Source organism: Melopsittacus undulatus, chromosome 16, assembly GCF_012275295.1.
Source record: "Melopsittacus undulatus isolate bMelUnd1 chromosome 16, bMelUnd1.mat.Z, whole genome shotgun sequence".
Classification (NCBI taxonomy): domain Eukaryota; kingdom Metazoa; phylum Chordata; class Aves; order Psittaciformes; family Psittaculidae; genus Melopsittacus; species Melopsittacus undulatus.
The window spans coordinates 823,909-842,162 of record NC_047542.1 but is presented as its reverse complement, the minus strand read 5'-3'; the positions used below and the strand labels follow the sequence as shown (position 1 = coordinate 842,162).

Genomic DNA, 18,254 nt, shown 5'->3' with positions numbered 1-18,254 from the left:
CACCTTCTTCCTACAGAGCAAAATGCTCTCAGAGTTCAGAAAGTTCTGTGCCTCATGTACCTGAAACCCCATCCAGCAGATGACACTGGCCTTAGCAGCCTGCTGCTGGAAAGCATGGACTTGTCTGGGAGAGTGTAGCTATTGGGAGTTAAAATTGGGAAGTGAGGCTTTAACTGGAGGTGAGCAAGTAAAGAAACAAGAGGGTGACTCCATGGTTCTGATGGAAACAATGGAGGTAAGAGTGCAAATCACACTGCTTAGAAAACCACATCTGAGAAACTGGATCATAAACTTGGCAGTGAGGGTTCTCTGGCTTAACCTTTTCCTTTGCTTCAGTGTCATAGTGAGGAGTCAGAGCAATGGCTCATGGGCACTTCCAGGTTTTTCAGAGGGAGCAGTAAAAAAGCCAAGGGAACGGCAGTGTCCATTCACTGCTTTGCCAAGATGCTGCTGTAAATGGGCACATAGGTTTTGATAGCTTCTGTGGACATGCTGCTTTCAAGTCTCAGAGACAAGCAGGGAAGATGCCATCCTATGCTTGACTGCTTTTCGGTCAGACCTGCAGGAACCCTGACACTGGAGATCCTGCCATCTGAAACCCAGTGCTGCTGATGTGCTGCCCTGTGCCATTCCCTTCTGAGGTTTCTAAATGCCTATATTTCTGCAAAATAGAAGGTGGTTTGCCATTGTACAAGGTCATGTTATCCTTCATGTAAGGAGATGGTTCCCATAAGCCAAACTGCAGTTGTCACTAATTCAGAGCTGTTTTAGTGCAATGGGATGGCTCTTTCTCATGCTCTTTGCTGCAGTTCTGTAACAACCCAAGAGTCAAATTATTGGGCATATTGTCCAGTTAATGCATTTGTAGCTCTGAATTCCAGCTTGGGAAGGAAAATCAGCTGTGGTATGAAATACAGAGACACCCTGGCTTGTACAGGACCTGGGATTTACCAAAGGTTGGGAAACTGTAGAGGAAGTGTAATTGAGGCTCCTGTCAGGAGGAGGATGCTGGATTAGGTGACTCCTGATCACACATGTTCTTATGTTTATAAGGAATTACTTCAAAGGAAAAGCTGGTTTTATTTGAACTCTGGAAACAGGGGCTGGGCTTAGGAGCAGATCCAGTGGTAAAGAGCTGAAGAACCATTTCCCATGGTGGTGTGGAACTCCACTGGAAGTGCTCTAGGGATTTTTGGGGTGCGATATAGGTGAGATAGATTAATCCCTTCCCTCTATCTAGAGGGAGCACTAAGTATGGACCTTCCAGCCTGGGCGAGCCAGAGTTGGGCAAGAGGATTCCAGATCCATAGTCTCAGCTGTTAATGGAGTGGGAATGAGAGCGTGATGAAGAGTGACATTGCTCTGAAGGTATTGTAGATGCTGGCTGACAAGAGGCTGAGGAATACTGGGAGACTGAGAATGGAAGCAAGGATCAGAGTCTCATGAGGAGTGGAGCCCTTCAGTGACCGGAGGCTGGTAAACCCTTGTCGCTTTGGGATGCTATGGGCCTGTCCCTTGGCTTTCTGCGGACTGCTTCCCATGGCCAGTTTCCTGTGGCACCAAACTTGGTTGGTGATGTGCTTGGGTTCCTGTGGTACTGTCCTGGTTGCCCACTGATGCGTGACCCTTGCAGTCAGCTTTCAGGAGCATCTTTCAGTTTCTCTGCAGCATTGTCTGGGTTCCCCTGGGCTGCATCGAGATCACGTTTAGGAAATACTTTTTCAAACCCTTAACATGGGCTTCCTGCATCTCTCATGATCTTCAAGTCTTTCTTTACTCTTTTTGAGGAATAAAGTGCACCTTGGTTCCTCTAATATGAACTACTGACCCACTTGGTGAGCTCAGCTCTGCTCTGAGGTCTACCCCAGGCTTCCCCTGTGCCACAGCCTGTTTCCATGAGTGGCCTCTCAATTGTGGTCCCGTATGTGCGGCAGTAACTGCACCATCTGCAACACGGAGCAGTTTGAGGCTGAGGCAAGAACAAGGCTTTCAGCCTTTCTGTGTGGGCTTCAGAACATGGGCAGGCCTGTTCATAGGCTGGGGTATTTAAATTCACTTTGTAAGATTGGGACTGGAGATCAGATGGGTTTGGAGAAGCTGGAAAAAAGCATTCAAGGTGACTTTACAGGCTCGAGGTTGTGTCCATATGGATCTGATCTGAGCTCAGGGCTGCCTGGCCTGGAGGTGTTGCATTAATACTGGTTTGGTTTTTCTCCCACTTCAGCTTTGTTCCTTTGGGAGGTGATGGGTGATGTTTAACTGCCATTGCACTGTGCTGAGGGTGTCTTTGCAGCTCTTTCCTCTTTCAGGATTGAAACTGTGAGGTGCTGTTGCTGGCCTCCAGCTGTATCCTGCTGCTTCATTGAACAGGGCTGAGTGAAGGAGATACTGAGCCAGTTCATACCTCTCTCAGACTGTGTCCCTTCTTTTGGGTGGGTAGGAGTCACTCCTCCAAGCATCATACCTGGAAGTGAGTTACCCATACTCTGAGCAAGGTGCACTGGGGTTCTTGTGCAATCTCAAGGGATATTGGGGCAGAAGATAACTGTTCTAGATGGTGAAGGGGGCTTGAACCAGAGAAACTCCTCTCCCCAAAGAGGCTTAGACTTTCTGAGGATCTGTTCTTACCCTGCAGGGCTTCGTTGTTCCTGTGACTTCTCTGGGGTTTTTGGCTCTCTGTGTCCGAGTTCCTGTTTCAGAGGCACTGCTGTGAGTGGCTGTTGCAGTGCTTCCAGTTTGGGATGAATTGCAAGCAGTGGTTCTTCAAGAAGGCTGCGAAGACCTTAAGCATCTTCATGTCATCTTCTTCTGTTCGAGCTCTATGGCTCCAACTGTCATGCATTTCATCGTCTTGCATCATTTCCACTTGCAAAAGCTACTTTTTGATCAGCTCTACTGAGAGTAGAGATCTTTGTGGCTTTTCAGTTATTTCAAAATCCAGCTTGTAGAACCTGCCTTGGCTGAACACTGTAAGTTGTTTCAGAGGGATGCTCAATGTAAATGTACCATGTTGCTCCGGGCATTGCTTTCAAGTAGTTCTAGCTCTTGTGCAGTTCTGCACGCATTATCAGAGCTGTGTCCCATGCAGTTACTCTCAGTTTCATGGCAGTAGCTGTTATTTCTGGCCCATACAATCATGTTTTAGCTCTTATGCTGCCTCTAAGTTTTGTGTTATGTTGGCAAAAGCCCCTTACCCCTTCCTGTGGGAAGAAGCACACAGCGTTCTTTGCTGTCACAGACTCGGATGGCTCCGTGTGGGATCAGCTGGAGCAGGGATCAGGGAAGCGTGGGATACCACGGGTCAGGCCCAGCTGCTGCTGAGCCACAGGCTCGACTGTTCTCTGCTGACTGGGGCGAAATGGGTTCTGCCTTTGTTCTTCACAGCCTATGTGGAGTGTTCATGTGGAAGGCGAAAGCATGTGCATGTGTGGAAGTGTCCCAGTCACGTCTCCGAGGGTGCTAGAGAACGGTTTCTGCCATTGGCCATAAGTGCTTTTGAGCATGGTGTTAACGGCTTGCAGTAAGCACATATGGCACCCAGAAACAGGTTTCCTTGCCTCCAACTTCCTCCATCATTCAGGCACCAGTCACTAGGTTTTACTTTTTGCTATGTTTAGTGTTTATCTTCCTCTCTGTTCTCAAAGTCTGGGTCTGTTTCTCATTCGTTGCTGTTGCAGATACCAACAGTTTAAGTTACAGCTTTGTCTATTACAGCAGATGTGCACGGGCTTCCTTATCTTCACTGCCTACAAGTATTTAATGTCTAGTAAGTGTGTCTTCATGTGTTAGATTGGCCTGATAAAGCTCAGCGGGGCAGCTTGGCTACATATTGATTCAGACCCTGTTTTCTTTTGATTAGATGTATTAAATACTCATTTGTGTTTATTGCAGGCACTTCTTTAAAGAGCCCATGTGCTGCTACGCCCATTTGCTGGTAATTGTAGGTGCTGGCAGAGCCTCCCTGTTGTACTTGTGGTCACTCAAAAGCTCTTCTTGTTCAGTCTTGTACTTCCTTGCGAAAGATGCTCTGAGTCCTGTTGGAGAGATTGGGATTTGTACATCTCCATGGGCTCTGTGTGGCTCCAGGGACCAGCACAATGAAGCACAAAGTTTCCTTTGCACATGCCCTGAGCCTGGTTTCTCTTCAGGTTGGTAGTTTAACCATAGAACTCCCAAGTCCTTGCATTGCCAGGTTGTTTAATCACACTCTTTCCCCTTTGAGTGCCTTCTGGCTCCCCAGCTGCCTTTAAACCTGTGTGCCATCCACCCCATTCTGTATCAGTTGGCCTTGTCTGGTTCATGCAGTTTCTGCACCACCTTTGCTTTGCTGACACTGGTACCTTTCTCATCACTGTTGTCTGAAGTGGTTTTCTCTGCCTTCATGTAGTTTCTCACCCATTCTCCCATTTGAGTGACCTGCAGCCATCTCTGTGTGTTTAAATCCTTTCTAGAAGCAATTCTTGGTAAAGCCAAGTAAGGGGCCAAGTTAGGGTGAGCTCACTCTGACCTGTATTAGATGCCTGCTTTAGGATAAAGAACCTTCAAGCCTCACCCTCACTGCCTGTCCGAGTGCTCCGTTGATGCCTGGTCCCATATAAGCCTTCACACTTAACCAGAAGAATCCAACCCTTTGCATGTCCTGCCTGGAAGCAGCACTGCTGCCACTTGCTATGAGAGTGATGAAGAGCGAGAAGGTTCAACCCGAATTTGTTGAGCGTGAATCAGCAGCTGCATGAGAAAGAACACCTCCACTCTGCCTTGCCAGCGCTTCCTATGGCTGTGGTTTGCTTATCCTTGTTTTTATGGCAGGCTGGCCAAGGATTTGGAGTAAGACTTCACTCAGCCTTTAATAGGAGCTAATGACAGGGTATGGGCTTCTCAGACTTTCCCATCTGATTAATAAAAGCCATGCTGGAGGCGGTTGCACAACTGCAGAGGTCCTCCAGTCCCCCACATGCTTCCCAGCTGCTTTTACCTGGCTATAGAGGCAGTCCCCACCGGGAGCTGTGTGCAGCTGGGGGACTTCCGTCCTCCGCCGGCTCCATTGGAGCCCACAACCCAGGCTCAGATTTCCTGCCTCCCCCTGCAGCGTGGCCCCTCTGCATGGTTTCCTGTAGCTGCCATCTTCAGCCTGAAGAGCCGAGAGCTGGTTCTGCTTGCTCGGCCGCCCCGGAGCGTAGGAGACATCATGGAGATGGGGAGCAGGCGTGTGAGGCGGCACGGAGCACTGCAAGAAAGGGAGCAAGCACCAGGGCATCTCTGCATTGAACTGTGTGGTCCTGGTGGAGCAAACGGCAGCAAAGTACCTCATTCTCCATTTGGGAACACTGCTGCTGAGACCCATTTAGTCACAGTGAAACAAGCAGTGGGTGCCAAGCATCAAAGTGAGCATCAGTAGGAAGCTGTGCTTACAAAGTGTCTGGTATGTCCAGGACACTGTATTTCCAAGCAGCATTCTGAGGTTGCAGTAGTGCCACCAATTGTCCTGATTGTCAAGGACTGACAGGCATCAGCATCTCTGGGAGCAGCTGGCTTTCCGGAGATGTAGAACTCGTGTAGCCTTGATGATGAAACACAAACACTGCTGTGCAGGTTTGTACAGGCTGCTGGTCTGCCCAGGAGAACGGGTTTGAGCGCTCACAGACCCTGCTTACTGCATCTGTTTGTTCCCAGGAGCCTGTTTCTGAACAGAGCTGAGAGGCTCAGCATATTTCCCTCCCTGTCCTCTATTGTAATCACCTAAACATGGAGTATTTTAATTAGGCCAGACTCTCTGCTGATGAAATGAGTGCTTTGCCTTCAGTGGAGTTTCACTTAGCTATGGCTTATGGAAACTCCATGCGTGGCACTGCTTGCCTCCGGACTCACGTGGGCAGGGTCTCCTCCAGCTTGTTTCTAGGTAATTCTGGAGTGAAGCCTGTGTCCTATTAGTGTCTGTTTTTAAGCATTGCCATTTGAGGAGTGCCTGAGAGCTGTCTGGTTTGCTTTATCAGAGCCCAGGGTGCAGGCATCCTCTCTCTGTGTGGAGGCCCAGGGTATGGCCTTTCCCAAAGCTCCCCTCAGTGTTCCTGTTGTCCCAGACTGATGCAGCCAGAACCCAGTAGTGCAATGCGACCTGCCTGCAGTAACAGCTCTTGCTGTGACACAGACCTGCACTGAGCAGGGTGTTGGCTGGTGAGGAGCTCCCCATAACCCAGCAGTGTGTGCCCAAGCCCAGACAACCCCAGAGTGTGAGCACAGGGCAGGGAGGGGCTCCTGCCCCTCTGCTGTGCCCCCCTGCAGCCCTGATCCAGCTCTGGGGCAGCAGCACCAGAGGGACCTGGAGCTGTTGGAATGAGGCTAGAGGAGGCCATGGAGCTGCTGCGAGGGCTGGAGCAGCTCTGCTCTGGAGCCAGGCTGAGAGAGCTGGGCTGGGGCAGCCTGGACAAGAGAAGGCTCCTGAAGGGGAGACCTGAGAGCAGCTCCAGTGCCTAAAGGGGCTGCAGGAAAGCTGGAGAGGGGCTTGGGACAAGGGCCTGGAGGGACAGGCCAAGGGGAATGGCTTGAACCTGCCCAAGAGAGGGGAGACTGAGCTGAGCTCTGGGGCACAAGCTGTTCCCTGTGAGGGTGCTGAGGCGCTGGCACAGGGTGCCCAGAGAAGCTGTGGCTGCCCCATCCCTGGCAGTGCTCAAGGCCAGGTTGGACACAGGGGCTTGGAGCAGCTGCTCCAGTGGAAGGGGTCCCTGCCCGTGGCAGGGGCTGGAGGAGCTTTAAGGTCCCTTCAAACCATTCTGTGATGCTGTGCAGCAGGGCTGGGATGTGGTTGTTTCAGCCCTCAGCTCTGTCACCCACTGCCTCCCAGCAGGGGAAGCTCCAGTGCTGATGTCTCCCATGGCCCATGCCTGCACACAAACACTTCACCAAAGCCATTTCCATCTCCCCCCTTTCAATTGAGGACAACGGTGTTCACCCCCCCACACCATCACCCGGGGCGCAGGAGGTCAGGGAACCAGCACCTTCCTCCAGACATCCCCTGTGGAGGACTGGGCCGTGGGGCACACCTCGGGGCTCTCGTGGCTTTCAGGGTGCGTTCACCACCACCAACACCACCGCAGCTGCTCAGTGCTGCTCACGATGGAATCAATGGGGTTGGGAAGCACCTTCCAGCCCCCCAGGCCCGAGGCCGCCACTGCCCCATGGGGTCCCCCCGCACCCGGTGCCTGCAAATGGCGGCTTGGGGGGGGGGGCGATGGGGGGGGAGGAGGGAAGAGGGGGCGGGGCTGCCCGGCCACGCACGTGCGCTACGTGCGGCTCCTGCTGCTGCGGCGGGGCCGCCCCTCCCCCCGCGGGGGATGGGCACCGCGCTCCGGTGAACGGGGCCGGGTTCCGGGGGGGGGGTCACCTCACCGAGCTCCCGCAGGAGGGGGGGGTGAGGGGGGGGGGTGTTGGCCTGTACCCCCGCTGCCTGCGGAGGCTCCGCCCCCCGCTCCCCGTTAGCGGCGGGGGCGCTCCCGGTGCCCCCGGTGCGCGCAGGACAATGGGGGCACGGAACAAAGGGGCCGGCGGGGCCCGGCGGGGGCTCGCTGCGGCCGGACCCAGACAATGCGTCCGCGCGGCCCCGCCCCCCTGGTGACGCAGGCGCGGCGCAGCCAATGGCAGCGAGCGGAGAGGCTCTTTAAAGAAAGAAGGGCCGGTCCGCGGCGCTGTCAGCTGTGGCGGATCCCTCCGCGCATGTAAACAGAGCGGCGGCGGTGCTGCGGCCCGTGCGCCGCTGCCGGCGCGGGGCGGGTGCATGCGCCCCGTGCACGGTAACTTCTCCCCCCTCCCCACACACGCTCCTCTCCGGTGCGGGAAGGGAGGCCCGTAGCGGGGTTAACGGTGCCTCCCGGGGCGCTGGGCCCGGAGCCCGGTAGCGCAGCGCTGAGGGGGCCGGCCCGGACCAGCGGTGCTGGGAGAAGCGGCCACTGGAGGGGCCGGGTGGGCCTGAGGCGCGGGGCCGCGCACAAAGGCGGCCGGGAGCGGGGCAGTGCAGAGCCGTGGTTACACCGGGCAACGGTGTAACGTTACCCAGGCAACGGCCCCAGAGCTCCGCGGGGGCCGGGCGGCTTCACGCTGACCAGGCTGGGCTACCGGTGAGCGGAGCCGGCACCGGCTCTCCCCCAGCCCGGCCTAGCGCTGCCCCCGGGGGTACCGGGCTCTGCCTGGGCCCGGCCCCGGCGCCCCCTCACAAAGGCGCGTGACGGGGCGGGGCGGCCACCGCCCCCTCCCCCCGCCCAGGCCGGGGCGGACTCTTTTTCTCTCGCGCTCCATCTCCCTGCCCCCCCCCCCCCCCCAACACCCCCCTTCTCCTCCGCCCCCCTCCCGGCGGAGGAGCACGTCCCGTTCCAGCGGCGCTCGGCGAACCCGCTGTGCATTGCAGGATCGTTCGGAGCGGTCGCGGCGGCGGAGCGGCCCCCGGCCCGGGCCATGGCCGAGTTCCTGCCCCCGCCCGAGTGCCCGGTCTTCGAGCCCAGCTGGGAGGAGTTCGCCGACCCCTTCGCCTTCATCCACAAGATCCGGCCCATCGCCGAGCAGACCGGCATCTGCAAGGTGCGGCCGCCGCCGGTGAGTGCCCGCATGGCGCCGCCGGGGAACGGCCTTTGTGTGGCGGCCCGGCCCGGCCCGCACCGGCCCGCACCGGCGACCACCCCTTTCCCCCCTTCACAACGGCGGCCGCTCCGCTCCCCGCGGCCGCCTCGAAGTTTGAGCGCCCGCGGGGCTGGACGGCGGCCGCCCCCCGGCTCCCCCTCCAAGTCGCTCCCAAGTGGCGGAGCTGCCCGGTTTGAAAGTGGCCGGAGCGGCCGGCGGGGGCGAGCGGGGCAGCGGCTGACCCCGGCCGCGCCGCCCCTCGGGCCCGGCCTTCCCCTCCTCGGGCCTCGGCCCAGGGAGTTGCAAGTTGGCCGGAGCCCTGAAGCGGTTGTTGGGGGTGAGCGGTCCCCGCGCCGAGCCCCGGAGGAGGCAGCTGCTGGGTGTTGCCCTCCATGTTGGCATTGTGGTGGTGCGGGGCTGGGGAGAGCTCTGCTTGGCTGGCCCGGACCCGCGGGGGTTCCCTCAGTCCGGCCCGGCGCAGTTTTAACGCAGGTAACTGGCTCCTCAAGTTGAGCACCACCAAACTCCGCAGCTGGGAGTTTGGCTGGAGCCTCTGCGAGCTGAAGCCTAGACAGACATGGCCACCATTTTAGAATGCAACACACAGTGGGGAGAGTAATAAGCCTTCCTCTTCATCATCATCATCATCTCCATGGATGGTGTAGGAAGCGCAAAATTGGGCTGTGAATTCAGATTTCTTTTTGTTGGTCCACTCAATGTGCGAGAAATATCGTGAGCATCTTAGAGCCATAGTTTGTGTAGTCAAAATTGTTAGTTTGTTTAAAGGGATAAGCAGCCACGCTGGTGAGGAGATGGGCTGCTTGGGCTCCAGATCTAATCAAGAAACAGATGTGAATCACCTCGAATTTGAAGGATTTGCTCTTTCTCCAAGTGGAGGGTGAGCAGGTCTGGGGTGGTGCAGCTGGATGGAGGTGGTTAATGTGGTGGCAACAACCGGACCGCTGAACGGCAGCGAGAGCCCAAAGTCTCATCCAGCCAGAGGCAAAGCTGACAAAAACATTGCTGCAGACTTAAGTTTTGTCAGTGAGACTTTGAGTTCAGAGAAATCGCATTCAGGAACACATGCTGCTCAGCTTCGTTGCTGGGACTCCTGTTGGTAAGCATCCTTTTCCTTCCAAATTAAAATAGAAGCGACTCGCTGCGTGACTCTGGGAGATGATAGGAACGTTTGTAGCAAACTGAACAAAGTGACTCTCATCGGAGAGGAAGATGTTTCTGTTCTCTGTAAGAAGAGGCCAGTTTGCAGTGGTGTGAACACACACAAGAACACTCTTGAATTCATATCGAGGTAGAATATGCTGGCCAAATGCTGACACAGTTAGGGGGGTAAGATGGTTTTCATTATACAGTCAACCGTGAACTTACATCATATTTTTGAGTAGGGTAATCTTTTGGGCTTGTATATTGTCAACAATATTGCAGCAGCTCTGAGCAGAACAGAGTTTTTATGAAGGTTTTTTCCTTTGTGATATGTTTGACAAAAAAAAAACCCAACCCTCATCTGTGTTTCTTGGCTGCTTGTGTAAAAAGCCAAAACCCTGTAATAAAGGCTTCTCGTAAGCCATATTATCTGCTAGAGACTCATAAATGAACAGCTCTCTGAAGGAATGACTTACTTATTACAACTGCATTTTTGGCATACTCTCCACTTACTAAGGAGCTAATATCTGTCTGTATTTATGATCATCCTGAAGGTATTTAGCAGTAGGATGAGAACAGTTGGAGCTGTGGAGGCTGCACACCTTGCAGCTGTGTGGAGCCTGGCTTTCAGGAGAGCTCAGCTGCCCTGGCTCCTATCGACCCTACGCAATGACTTGGATGCCTTATGCAAGTGCAATTGCTCCTTCACCAACCTAGAGCATAGAGGGAGCTCTTCCCATCCACCAGGCAAAGCTGTGAAGTTGATGTAGTTCCTGAAGGCAGAAGACGCAGTAAATCTTCAGTTATTGCTCTTTTCAGTGTAAACGAGCGGTTTCTAATACTGAGAGCTACAAACTACACTGACCTCTTCTCAAAATCATACCCCTTCCAACTGAAAGCATTGTTCAGCAATGGCCAAGGGTTGAAACCTGTGTGAATCCAGGGGAATCTTGTGCCCATGTTGTCAGTGTGGGTACGTGCTGGTGAGCAGGCAGCAGCACTGCGAGCTGCCAGGATCACTGCTGATAAAACGTTTGCTTGCAGGGCTCACGTTATTTTAGCTTAAACACTGTTCAGTAATTGTCAGCAGATGAATTTGTGCTTTAGTATCTGAACTCGAATGTGGAGTAATGTAGTGCGGGACTGGTGGTGCCCAGCTGTAGCTTCCCAGTTTGCTCATGGAGAGGTCCTTACTCCTGAGCTGGCTTTGATGTTTCAGCACCAAACCACAAAGGGGCTTGCTTCCTGATCTCCAAAGGGCCAGGGTCATCTTCTTCCCAGGTACCTTTCTTCTGGCATTAGCTGGGCACCAGATAAACGTGGAGAAAACCACATCTGTCATGGCTTCTGTTGTGTGGCAGGCTTTGAGGACAGTGAGCTGGTCTGTGAGGGCAGTATTGAGGCATCTGATGTACTGCAGACATCTGGGTGGAAGACAGTGGATTCTGGGTGATCACTGCACATTTCATGGGGTGAAAGAACATGCAGAATATAACAGGAGGTGTATTTCTGCATAACAGTTTACAGTTGGGCACTCAAAAGAAACTTTCTTCCTCTTTGTTCTAGTGCAGTTTGTTCCAGTCATCACTGATGACTTAGTTTGGCTCTTGTTTGGGTGATTCCAGGATACTGCACTGACTTGTGGAGGGTGCAACAAGAACTATATTCTCTGTATGGAACAGTGAAGCAAAGGCTTTGTCACTGCAGACTGGAGCACAAGTAGACAGTCTCATTGGCAGCAACGTGTTCAGGCAGGGTTTGGGACTCTACCAGTGGTGGTTGCTTCTGGTAGTTGATGTGCTACATACATTAGAGATGCTTTGGCTCTTTGCTGTGGAAGGGGCAGTGAGGAACTGCATGATGGATGCTGTGGATGATGGGGCGCAACTTGTTTGCAGCCCATCATGTGCTCGCTTGTGGTTAGGATTTTCTTCTGCGAACTCAGAACATCCTTTATTAGGATTTCTTTATTGAAATGGTAATCTGGAACAGTGCTTTGTTCTGAAACATCTCAAGGGGTGGCTTCATGTTCTGGAAGATGTTAAGATGGCTCTGCAAATGACTAGGGGCATTTAAAGGGATGAAATGAAGTACTGCTTGAGGATGGTGTCATTCCACGTAGGTAGTTAATAGTAATTAATGAAAGCAAACAGTCTAATGAATTTGAAATCTAGCTTCAAGGGTAAAAGGGAAAACCTAGAGCATCTGGTACCGTTCCTGCTCCAAGTTCTTCTTGAGAAGGTACTCTTCCTTCTGCTTTGTTGTGTAGCTGCTTTGCTGCCATGAAGAAATAGCTAAGAACAACTACTTGAGCCTTGCTTTCCATATGAATCCATTTCAAATTATACAGTATTGTACAGTATACTAAAACCATCAGAATTTCCCCATGGTCAAACATGAAAACTGTGAAAATTTGGGTTAAATTTCTTTGCTTTCAATAATGTGAATATGGAGAAGTGCAGTTGAGGCCTCCAAGTATCCTGAAGTCTACCATGATAAAACTGTTTGAAGATTAGAAAATCTGTATTAATGTACCTGAAGTCTTAAAGGAGTTGATACTGGAGATCTCGAAGTTACTGGCTCCCATTTTTCAGTGAATCCTGGACTACTGTGAAACGTCCAAGAGGACAGAAGGAATTAACTTCTTTATGGGCTTAAATTCTTTATGGAGTTGCTGACCACATCTCACTGTAGGGTGGAAGAACGGCTGCTGCAGCCTGAACTCAAAAGGTTACAGTCTGAAGTACCCTTGTATGGAAACCAGCATTGTCAAATCAGTGTCGTTGTTTCCTGCAAGCCTCTCTGCTTGGTTAGGTCAGTTGTGTTGCCATGATCTGACATCTATAAATTGATGTAGTGTGTTTCAGTATTCTAATTATAATAATTGGGTTTGTGCACAATTGATGCTGTGCTGAAGGAATCACAAATGATTTTAACTAGTAATGAGACTCTGGAATGAAGAATATGTTTCTAATGGTCTTTTGGAACCTCAAGCTGAGGGGATCTCATTTTCATTAGGAGGCTAAAAGAACAAAAGCAACTCTTCCATGTATTTTGCAGGTTTCCAGTGGGTAACTCATTACAGAGGGATCCCATTTGCCTAACGAACAGTGGGTGTTATGAAACAGTGATCGCTGAAGTAGGACTGAATGTGAGGTTTTACATTTAGGAGCAAAGAAGCACAGTTTAGTCGTAGAAGAAGGAGGGTTGTAGGAAAACAACTGTGGATCCTTGTGGAATCCAGTGGAGTGGTGGAATGGATGCTTTGGCTAAACCAGGGAATGCAGCTCTTGAGTTTCTCAGTGAAAAAAAAGGATGATTTTACCTGTGTGGAAGCACAAGAATAGAAAATGAAGCACCCTGTAGAGGATTTTAAAGCGATCTGACAATGGGAGAGGGTGCAGAGGGTGGCAAGAGGTCTGCACATGAAAGAATGGGCTTTGGAGCAAAGGTTCAGGTGAAACCTGAAGGCTTCTGAGAAGCAAGGTTGCAGCTCCAGCAGTGGGCTCTGAGGAGCCACAGTGGTCCAGACAGCAGCTGTTGAGGCTGCTCGTGCAGCCGTTGGCTTGATTTACTTTCATTTTTATGGAGAGAGAAAAATGAAAGCACAAACCAAACCAAAACTCCTCCATTAAACCATGCACAAACCCCAGTTCGCTTTTGGAGCAGCCTTGAGGGTTCTGGTGGTCTCCTGGAGTTGTAAACCAGACCCCCACCAAACCAGGACTTGTTATACTTTGTCCTAAACAGGAAGCCAATCGTGATGGTCCCTCTGCTTTGACACTACGCAGGGGCTCTGTCAGTTGGTCTGTCCAAAAGAAGGCAGAACTCAGTGGCAGCACGTGAGCAAGCTTCATCAGGAGCACATTGCATGTACTGCTTTGTTTGCCAAGCTCAGTGAGGAGCCACTGGCTCCTGTCCATAAGCCAGGTCCCCTGGATTAGATAACAGGCTTTGAACTGAGAATGTGAGCAGCTGTTAAGAAAAAACTGAAGGATGGAGGTGGGGTTGCCACTTTCTGGTGCTTTTTGACCACAAATGGGTGCAGTTCTGGGGAAGAAATGTTTGAATGCTGAGGTTCCTGTCTGATTCTTGGGAAGAAAGAGAACAGTCACGGAAGCTGGTTAGGAAATGTGGACTTTAAATGAGGAATTTGCCATCTTCAATGCAGGGTCATCCTGTGAAATGGGGGAGATTCAGAGCAGGTTATTTGCTGATCCCCTCTGATCTTTAATTAAGGTTCAGGAAAGGATCATTACTGTTGTGGTGGCAGCTACCCTGCTCAGCACTGCTGCGGTTGCTGCTCTTCTGAAACACTGGAGTGTGCTCAAAGGATGATGAGAAAATGCTTAACTTGACTCAGTCTCTTCTAGTGAGGGGCTTTCACTCTGTGAAGATTACAGAGAACAAGATGAAACTGGTTAGTCCAACCTCTATCAGACAATAGTAGCGGCAGGTTTGGGGAGGTTTCGTTGGGTTTTGTTTAACTTGAGGTGGACAGTGTCAGCTGAAAGCTGAAAGTGGAGTTTCAAACTAAACACAGCTCCCTTCCCCAGCATTGAGACTGGCAGTGAATGGAATCAAGTTATGGGCATTGCTGGGGGACACTGGGTGCATGTTCAGGAGACCAGGTTGGGTGTTTTTAACTTTGGGATCATACAGCCCCCCCCTTATGTGCGTGTGAGTAAATGCTCTTCACGCACAGGAGGTTGACAAGTGACAATGAATGTGAGCAGATCGAATGAGAGTGTCGATAGCTGGTGCTGCTGGGGCAGGGGATGGTCACTGTTGCGGCTGCTGGAGGATGGAGCCAGCAGCATGGTCCATAACTGGCTGTTATATTTGTTCTTAATACAAATGACACTGGGATTAAAGTCTGGGTCTGAAAGCTGCCAGGTACACCTCTGGAAAGGGTTCGCACCATCTCCAAAGGGCTCCAGCAACAGTCTGTGCTGTCCATGCCAGGAGTGTGCTGTGGGAGCAGAACAAAGGTCTGTCCACAGCATACTGTGCCTTGAGTGAAAGTGGCATAGCTCTTGAGGCATGGTGGACACTGATAGCTGAGCTAGGCCCCATACTGATGGATGCTCTGCTTCAAGGGCTGGTCAACACTTCCAGAGGGAATTGGGGATCTTGGATTCAGTGCCAGTGCACAGAGTGCAGCACCCCATGTGTCTGGTTGTGCAGGGCTGCTAGCACATTGCTTGTTCTTGCCTGGGGCCTCAGTATCTGTTCCTCCATGCAGTCCCCTCCATGGAGAGGAGATGAGTGTCTCTTATATGTAAACCCTGTGACCTATTTTGTTTTGATGTTCAAAGCTCATGTATAGTTTCTGTGTTCTACCTTTGGGTCCTGTAGAGCAGGACCTGACACTTGAGAATCATGTTCAGCTTACCTGAGCTTTTATTCTCTCTTTTATTTCTCTCCCAGTTGTGGAGCAGGCACAGAAATGCTGGGATCTGGAGAGGTGATTCCCATGGCAAGCTCATCTTTGGCTGTGGTTCTCAGCTGGGAAGGTTTTGGGGTTCTATTTGTTCTCCCTTGCTAGTCTGCAGTGCATAACAGAGCCCAGTTCAGTCCCAGGTGAGAAATACTCACCAAGCTTGTATCATTGATGAGTCCTGTGTGCAAGTTCTGTTACTCTGTGCAGGGTTCCTTCTTAGCAAGGAGGAATTCAATATTTTGGTTGGGAAAATCACCTCTGCTCAAAATGACCAAGCAAGGACCGTGTCATCACAAACTGGGTTAGCTGGCGATTGGAGGTACCAACTAATGTTAGCCTTTTAACAGGGTCAGAGAGGGATTAGTTCCTGTTCCAAAGGAAGCTTTGTGGCTGACCCGCTGCTGGGGCGATAAATGCTGGTGCTCATCAGTTCAGCACAGACTGTGCCATCTGTGTTTCAAGTGTGGTTTTAATGTAGTCATAAAAGTACGAGACGAAAAGGGACCTCCTGAGTCACCGAGTCTGCTCCCTCCCTCATGGAGGCAGCAATCATCTAACACCTTGGCACAGGCAAGATCATAGATCTGGGAACAAAGAATGTAGGTCATGCTCGCAGGGTGGGCATCCTGGGAAGCCGGGAATTGAGATAGTTAACTGAATGAATAAGGGTTTCTCTGGCAAGCAGGACCAAGATATTCTTTTGGCACTTACTAGGAGATGCTGTCTGGCAACGTAATGAAAGGGACATCTTTTTGTGTGTGTCTGGCATTGGGGAGGTTGCAGCTCAAATGCGCCTTGCAGTTTTCAAAGGATGTTGGAAAAGTAGGAGAGACTTCAGGAAAAAGCTGGAGGAAAATCTTTATTTGCAGGATGGGAAAGAGAAGCAAAAAGATATTTGTTCATTGAAAACTGACCCATCGCTTCCAGGAGGAGTTCATGAATAGCTGCTTGGCCACTAAGCAAGGAGATACTTGGTTCAAATGAGATGAAGATGAGGGAAGAAGTTGAAGCGAACTAACCCGTATAGCAGCTTAGCAGTGACAGGGGTAATTTCTTGTTCGCTTGAATTCAAAGGAGTGGGGGTGGTTAAATCTTAATTAGGGAGTGAGTTTGCATGGGGTGCGGGATTTACAGCTGCAGTTACAGGAGGCCATTCCTGTAACACGGAGCTGGGAGGAGCAGTGCAAGTTGGAAATGTTGATGTCAGTCTCAGTTTTTGCCTGGATTTGTGCTCAGGTTTGCTCTGCCAGGTCTGGATAACAGATGCACACTAACAAAGGCAGGTGATGGTGTGTGGCTCTCGCAGCAGGGACTGTGGTGATAGGACAAGGGGTGATGGGTTCAAACCGAAACAGGGGAAGTTCAGGTTAGAAATAAGGCAGAAGCTGTTCCCTGTGAGGGTGCTGAGGTGCTGGCACAGGGTGCCCAGAGAAGTGGAGAATGCTCCATCCCTGACAGTGTTCAAGGCCAGGTTGGACTTTGGGTGACATGGTTTAGTGTGAAGCATCCCTTCTCATGGGGCAGGGGCTTGGAACTGGATGAGCTTTAAGGTCCCTTCCAGCCCAAACCAGTCTGGGATTTTATCTTGTTAAGGTGGAAGGACCTTGGAGGTGCACGCTGGATGGAGATGGCTTGCCTCAGACACGCACCTAAGGGGATGTGGTCCTGGAGGGTTGCTCTGTGTGTGCTCTGCTCTTCCTCTTGTGGATCAGCAGCTTTGCAAATGAGCATTGCACTAAAAAGCTCCCTCTCGTGGTGCTGCTGCATTTCCAAGGTGCATAAAGGCAGTTCTTGCAAAGCAGAACTACTGCTCTTACTGCTCCTTATGTTAGTAAGTTGTGCTTCAAAGCGTTCACGGGCTTTTTGTGGAGGAAACAATACAGTTATTAAAGAAGGGTTAAAAGAGTCTTGTTTAGGAATGAAGCCAATTTCCTGTCTCTCAGCAGAAGTTCTCGCAATGACTTTTTCTCCTTGCTTAAGAATTGAACACTTGAGGCTGTTAAATGTTTGTTTGTAGTGGATGGACCCATCTGCCTGATAGACTGAAAAACTGTCAAAGTCCTGCCTTGAATAAATGGAGTTTCCAAAGCTGCTGCTTGTAAAAGAGCTGAAGGAGCATTGAAGTGTGCTGGTGTGCAGGTTGTTCATTAGGGACATTAAACCTCAGAACTGCAGGGTGTAGCAAATACCTGTTGGGGAAGCTTCTGTTGCCTTCTGTGTCTTGGGGAATTCATCACTTTTGGACCAAAAATGAACACCAGTCATTAACATATAGGAGCTGTATGGAGCTACCCGGGAATCAGAGGGGTGTGTTTCCATATGCCATGCTGTGAATGAGGTTTCCTGTAAGGTAATGCACCTAAACCTCTTCATTTGCTTCCAGAAATGGAGGGGATGAGCTTGCTGCTGTCCTGCCTGAAGACAGGCTGCTTTCTAGCAGCAGCTTCTAAGTCTGTATCTGTCCTGGGAACCTTCATATCTTTATGTCTTTAAGACTGAGCATGAGCTGGAACTTGTAGGCACAGATGGGGATCTCGTTCCTCCTGTTGTGGCCCAGTGGCATGCCAGTTCTCCTCTGGGCTTCTCCCCAGAGCAGCAGACTGTGCCGGGGGATGTGGCCCAACCAGAAGAGTCATCTGTGCACAGTCCGACCTCTGGCTTTGCTGATGGTCTGCAAGCACTGGCCCTGAAGCACAGCGGCTGTGCCATTGCCTCTGGGAGCTGAACTCCTGCTCCTCCTTATTCCTGCTTCTCATCCTCTGCAGGTCCTGACTACAGGATCCTGGTGTAGGGTAGTGCATGGTCTGCCTGGAGACTTGGCATCTGCTGGAAACATCCTTGGCTTACTACTCAGCTAAGCAGTCAGTCAGCATATGCCTCTTGGCTTTCATTTACTGTCTCAGCCTAAGCAAAGCATTTAGGATCTTGCAGTTTGCCCTTTGGCAATTTACTGTTGTCACCAGCATGTCCCAAGGGTACTGTTTGTCATTCCTACTGTCTGTCCTCTCCTGCTTTGGTTGCCTGTCTTCTGTCTGTTTCTTTA

General features: G+C 51.4%; 1 protein-coding gene across 3 annotated transcripts in view; it reads left to right on the top strand.

The window, feature by feature from the left end:
- The first annotated feature begins 7,724 nt into the window (after nucleotides 1-7,724).
- The window catches only part of KDM5B (lysine demethylase 5B), a 49,623-nt gene continuing 39,093 nt past the window's right edge, over nucleotides 7,725-18,254 (top strand). The window contains exons 1-2 of one of the 3 annotated variants that reach the window (XM_034069698.1): nucleotides 7,725-7,787; nucleotides 8,399-8,583. In XM_034069698.1, coding sequence (XP_033925589.1) covers nucleotides 7,772-7,787; nucleotides 8,399-8,583 — 201 coding nt within the window. In that variant the 5' untranslated portion in view covers nucleotides 7,725-7,771. Of the gene's footprint in view, nucleotides 7,788-8,324; nucleotides 8,584-18,254 lie in introns of those variants that run through there. The other 2 variants (XM_034069697.1, XM_034069699.1) reach the window with 2 other exon arrangements.